Source organism: Sorex araneus, chromosome 4 (genome assembly GCF_027595985.1).
Source record: "Sorex araneus isolate mSorAra2 chromosome 4, mSorAra2.pri, whole genome shotgun sequence".
Taxonomy (NCBI): Eukaryota; Metazoa; Chordata; class Mammalia; order Eulipotyphla; family Soricidae; genus Sorex; species Sorex araneus.
This window is the reverse complement of record NC_073305.1, coordinates 49,607,451-49,613,633: the sequence shown is the minus strand read 5'-3', so window position 1 is coordinate 49,613,633 and position 6,183 is coordinate 49,607,451. Positions and strand designations below refer to the sequence as shown.

General features: G+C 53.6%; 1 protein-coding gene across 1 annotated transcript in view; it reads right to left on the bottom strand.

The window, feature by feature from the left end:
• Positions 1-35: 35 nt before the first annotated feature.
• CACNA1D (calcium voltage-gated channel subunit alpha1 D) overlaps positions 36-6,183 on the bottom strand; it is a 339,389-nt gene continuing 333,241 nt past the window's right edge. Inside the window, exons 48-49 of the mRNA XM_004615165.2 lie at positions 4,740-5,060; positions 36-4,006 (exon numbers count right to left, since the gene is read on the bottom strand). Coding sequence (XP_004615222.1) covers positions 3,713-4,006; positions 4,740-5,060 — 615 coding nt within the window. The 3' untranslated portion in view covers positions 36-3,712. The remainder of the gene's footprint in view (positions 4,007-4,739; positions 5,061-6,183) is intronic.

Genomic DNA, 6,183 nt, shown 5'->3' with positions numbered 1-6,183 from the left:
CCACCACTGGATGGAAAGTTCCACTGGACCTCAGGGTGCTGCGGTCAGGTGGCCTTGGCTGCCTAGAGCACCTGCCAGCATCTGCCTCTGGGGACCCAAGAATGGAGCTGGCAATCCTGACACCAGGGAGAACAGAGAGGGCAAAGGCTGAGCCTGGCCCGGAAGCAGGCTCTGAGGATCACAGGCCCCTCTGAGACACCCAGGGAGTAGCCGCTAGGTGGGCAGAGGCTCTTGCCAGCGGAAGCTGACCCGCAGCCTGTCTGCCGTGAGCCCAGGGAGGGCCAGGCTCCGGGCAGAACTCTGGTGCCTAAACAAAGTCTCAGCCTTTCTGCCGCCAGTCAGGACATATTTCCATAAATGCAAATTCTGCTCTAGCTAAACCAGTTTTTTTTCTTTATGTTTCAACCGACCAGCTTCACCTTGGACTGAATCTTAGATCCTTTTTACTTAAAAGGGGAAAAGCGGGGCTGGAGAGATAGTATAGCAGGTGAGGCTCTTGCATGAGTTTCTCCTGAGTCATCATGACTGACAGAGCTGGGAGTAGCCTGTGAGCACTGTCAGGTGTGGCCCAAGACCTCCTCTTTTCAATATAGAACCTTAAAAGAAAAATAGTAAAGCACGGTCTCTGTACTTAGCCTGTCATGAAGGCCAGGCAGGCGCCACTGTACCCCGGAGCCCCACAGCTTCCTTAGGACCACCCTCCTCATGCATGCCCCCTGCTGAGAGCCAGGGCTCCAGCCCACGACCCACCATTCTTACCTACCTCCCAAAGGAATAAGAAATATCACTGCAGAGAAATAAAAACTTACAGCATGAGAAAGCAGAGCTGGAGTCTTGTTTCTGAGGCAGGACAGAGGTGGGAGAGAGCTTGAGTCACAGAGCATGTGGCTGGTCGATGCCAGGCTCTGAGTTCTCCCCCTGGCACCACAATGTCCCTTGAGCACCGCTGCTGAGACCCTGAGTGCCCAAGTATTGAGCCATCAGACCCGAACCACTGGGAATGTCCTGCCCCTCCCCCCCACAACAATGCTGGCTGTAGCCTTTAATGAAAAAAATAACGTGAATATGTGTAGGGTACACACGAGCATGAAAGACACTGGTTTCATAAGCACAGGGGCAGCAAGGTGTGGGTTCAAAGAGGAAGGAAAACCCCGTTCCCGAAGCACCTACGGGGCCCTCACAGCACCCAGCTCCCACACCCCAGCCAGCCAAGCTGCTTCTGCAATCTCAGGCCAGAACTGGGCAGCACCTCTTGGCCACAGACTGCCCAACTGTCAGTGACGAAGGATAAGCAGGTTCTTGATGCTCGGTGGTTCAACTGGCGCCCCCATGTCCACTCTGTGACATTAACACAGACGCGAGACTGAAGAAACTAGATGTTCTATTCCTGGGGATACCACACAATGAAATTTGGGCGGTGGGGTGAGGATGAGGGAAACCAAAAAGGAGAAACATCACATCTGAAAACTTCCCGGAAACAAAACCAAACATGGGCGTCAACTTCAAGTGGTTCTTCACGAAAGGAAAACATTTAATGTTGGATGGAGGTCGACCCAGCCTTAAAACAGACAGATGTGGGGAGCGGCGTGGCCCGCGCCGGTGTGCATGTGCTGGTGGGAAAAGGTCAGCTGCGAGCTCAGGCCTGTCACCAGGCCGGTCCCCGCAGAGACAGAGTCTGTGGAGGAGATGCCAGTAGCTTAGCCCTTGGGAGGAACAAGGCTCCGTTGGCGGCCGTCACTGCAGCCTTGAGGAGCCACAGGAGAGAGACTCTGAGGGGGAGAACTTCAGCCACGGCCCCTGCTGATGCTCTCAGGGCAGAGAGCGCTGCTGAATACAAGATGATTACACGACTTATTCTGAAGAACATTTTGCATTTTAATTAAAAAAAAGTTATGTCAGGAAATAGTCATTTACAAACCTTGATGTGTTTTTGCTTGGATCTGGAATAAGAATGTTTTAAGAAGAGGTCTGTCAGGTCTTCATAACAAAGTGGTATTATTTACAAAAACAAAAACCCAGAACCTCCCAAACAACAGCAACAACAACAACAACAACATCAACAAAATCAGGAACAGGTTGTCTATACTATTAAAAAACTGTGAACCCCAAATTGCTACCTGTTATGATGATTATTCTTTTTTGAATGGCAGGGAATCCCTGCCATGGTAACGCGACAAAGTTGGCATAATTCTGTGAACAGAAAAGGAAGCCGGGATGGTATGAGTGATCCCAAAGTGGGTTTTCATCAGGAAGTACAATCGGCGTGAGTGCATTCCTATGAAAACGTCAGCCCTCATTCAGTTGCATATAAAAGCCCTCAAAGAGATTACACAGTACAGCAATGTTTTTGTAAAAAAAGGCAACAATATGATTTGTACAGCCCCTAACATTCGAGTCCTGTAGGTTCTCCCTTTGCTCGCTCTGTCCCCTGCCCCCAGCACTCCTTACGTAAGAAAAGCTGCATCACTGGCCCCAGGGGACAAGGGACCAGGTACTTTGTTCATCTACGCGATGATTACTTTGCTGAGATGCAACAATGTCCGATGGGGACAACTAAGCAAATCAAAGCAACGACTCTGCAGGGTCAGAAGAACCAGCCTGACCACCGGCTGCTGTGAACGTACCAGAGGGTTAGTCAGAGTTAAGGGGCAGGCGCAACCAAGGAGAGTATCTGGGGCCCCGTATAAACCCAGAGAGCCCCAGCCCCGAAGGAAAGACAGCAAACAATCATCTAGTGTATCTTGTTAAAGTGACCCAACACATTTTAGAAAAATATCTGTCGTATTTGAACTCAGAATTTTACCCCCAAAAGGTTCCTGGTTTTTTTTTTTTTTCTTGTTGTTTTGTTTTGTTTTTGTTTTTTCGCAGAATGAATGAGAATGGGCTCTATTGGTTCTACTTCTGTATAGCCCCAGTAAAAATATGAATGATTTCTACATTTCAGTGGGGGAACTACAATTATTTAGGACCCATGGATATTGCTGCAGTTCAAATACGGTACAATAATTACAAAATATAGACCATCTCTTTACAAATACAAATGAGAGTATATTACAAGTCCTGTACAGGAAAGCTGTAGTTTTAAACAAATTAGCGTTCTCTGAGTTGACCTGGTTGCGAGTGAGTGATGATTCCAGTTCACACAGTGGCCCTCAGCCTGTCAGGGGCTGCGGGTACCATCGCATGCCCGCACACCCTGTGATCAGGTCCTGCCCCTCAGGACGACAGCTGGTAGGTAGGTTCTGATGGACACACTGCATTGCACACACATTGAACAGGAACCAGGAAGCAGTGTGCTGGGGGATCAGGAGGGCGGGGGGCATTGAAAATGGATATGCTGGGCCCAGTGAATGTCTGATATGCTAGACTGATGGCTGAGGTAATGACACAGGTATGGCGATCGTCATCACCTTGACCCTTCTGCGCCGTACCTGCGCACTGGCGGGCTGGGTGTGGGGGGCCCCGCTGCACTCTGGGGGGGAGCAGGTGAGGCTTGTCCGATGACCTTACTGGTCCCCTCCCAGTGGGCTGACCCACTGCTCCGAGCTTCTGGGGCCACGTGCGCGGCTGCTCCCTACCAGGTATATGGCTTCCTTGAGGCACGGCGGCCCTTACACGAAAGTCTGGGCGAGAACAGGGTCCACGCCAGTGCCTGAACTTTCCTAATTACGAGGCACTTGTTCCCTGGCCATCTGCTGCCCGGGCCTCAGGGCTACAGGGTGGTGATACAGATCATCTCGTCCGCCAGATCCTCCTCTTCTCGGCCGGCCTCCGGTTCCTCGTCGCTGTAGCCAGGCCCGAAGTCCTGCAGCTCGTAGTCCTGCCGGCGGGAGAGGGGCCCCACGTCCCCGTTGGCCCGGCCGTGCACAGTCCCATTCAGCAGGTTGCTGGCTGCGCTCTCCATCTCATCGATGGTCAAATCACAGGCATCGGCGATTTCGTATTTTGTCGCCGACACAAATTTTGGGTCCCTGGCATACCGTCCCAAGCCTTCAGATATCAGGACCTGTCCGGGACAGAGGAAGGGGTGCCGTGAGGGCAGCAGCTGGCCTTGCATGGGGAGGAGGATGGGAAAGGTCCCGCCAACATTGGCCGCACCAGGCACTGTGGGCGGAGCTCAGCCACGCACGCCTGCCAGCCCCCTTCTGCTCGTACAAGATCTCGTGACTTTGGCTTGGCAAACACCACAGCTCAAAACTTACAGAAGCATGAAACGCACTGTGGCAAAGCATTTCAGTGACACAGTTGACACATCGTGTGGTACAGCTGACACATGGGGGTTGGGGATTTGTGACTCAGTGGGGCAATGCATGCCTTGAGAGTGCAGGAGGCCTGGGTTCAATGCCCAGCACTGCAAAATATCAATCGCCCAAATTAAAAACAAGGGCTGGAGAGGGAGCACAGCCTCCCTGGGTTTGATCTTGAGCACCACAGGGTCCCTTGAGGGTACAACCCAGAACCAAAACCAAAAAAAAAAAAAAAGAATAGGATGTGGCTAATTTAGAAGACTCTGTGTTTCGTGTATTTGCACCTATGTTCAGTTTCAATAAGCAACACCTTAAGGTATTGTCCCTGGGGCTCAGAAGCAGGTGGGGTCCAGGCACAAAGCCAGTGACCTAACTCCAGGGCCTGCTCCACTCAGGGACACCCCTGATTCCTGCTATGTGCAGCTTTCCCCGGGGCCACCTTTGGGCACACGCACCCCCTCTTCCCCCTGCCACGGCGAGAGTCATACTCACGGCCTCCACCAAGCTGTCTGCACTCCTCTGCTTGTCGCTGTTTTTGTTCCGGAAGCTGCTGGGGACAGTCAGGCTGGCTGGTGTGAAAGTCCGATAGGAGATGCCCGGCTCGTCGGTGTACCATGAGCTGCGGTGCAGGGAGGGCAGGCTGCCGTTGACCTGGTCCAGGGCTTCCAGCCGCTCCACCTGGATCAGCGGCGTGTAGCACGGCGTCCAGTCCCGGTACGGAGGGGTTGCTGGAGGGGTGGCCCACGATCGGGTCGAGTGGCTTGGGGAGTACTTCTGGGCTTTACTCGTGTCCAGACCGGCCACGGCCATGATCTGAGAAGAGAGGAGGGAGAAGTCGGGAGCAGCCATTGGGCCTCCCGCCACCTTCCAAGGACCCAGTGTGCTGCGTGATCTGACTCGGACACCACTCATGGCTGCAAATGAAGGGAATTGGCAAAGTGGGGCCTTTTCTGGGTCCCCAAATCCAGCTTGCACTTCCTGGCTGATTCCAAGGCAGACTCAGTGGCTGACTGCAGAAAGGGCTTTGGATTAAGGATGAGCAATCAGGAAAGATGTGCTCGAGGGTGAAGCTGCCACCCGTTCATGGGGTTCAGGACGGAGGTAAATTCAGGGCAGGTTGATGAGCCCCAGCACTGGGGGGAAGGGGAGTGAGGTGAGGGAGGTAGCTGCTTCCTGCTGCAGCAGCTCAGCACATAGCAGCCTTTGCTGGGAAGGGGCATCTACTTCACCCCAGCCTGCAGCATGGCAGCTCCTGGGGCTCCTGTAGGGACCAGCACAGCCTTCCAGACCCCCCATGGCAGCCTGTCATGACACTTTTTATACCCAGCTGGCTGGTGGCCTTTGCCAACCTGCACCTTCCTGGGGTTTGTCCTGCCACGGTAAAGGCTGAAACGAAAAATGAATTTAAAGACCAAAGACATGGTGGCAAAGAAGAGAGAATCTTTTTGTTTTTGTTTCTGGGCCACACCCAGAAAAAAAGTTCAGGAGCTTCCTCCTGGCTCTGTGCTCAGGGCTCACTCCTGGCAGAGTCCAGGGACCAACGGTGGTGCCAGAATTGAACCAACGTCACCCACATGCGAGGCAAGCGTGCCAGCCATGCCCCGACCTCACTGGGCAGAGCCTGCTTCCTGGATCTCTCTCCCCACGTCATGGGGCCTGGGGATCACCCACTCGTGTCCTTCGCAGCTCGTGGGCAGTGCTGACCATTTGCAGTCACTTGGTGAGGGCCGGAGGCGAGGCTCAATGGTACAGCTCGTGCCTTGCATGTGTGAGGACCTGGGTACAACCCCCAGAAGCAGGGGGTGGTGGGATAGGGGGTAGGGAGACTATCCAGTGGCCCCCAGGTTCAGGCTGAGGGTTCCACTGGCTCTGACTTGGGGGATACAGAGAGGTGGGGAGCAGAGAGGGTGCCCAGGGATGGGAACTGGCAGTCCAG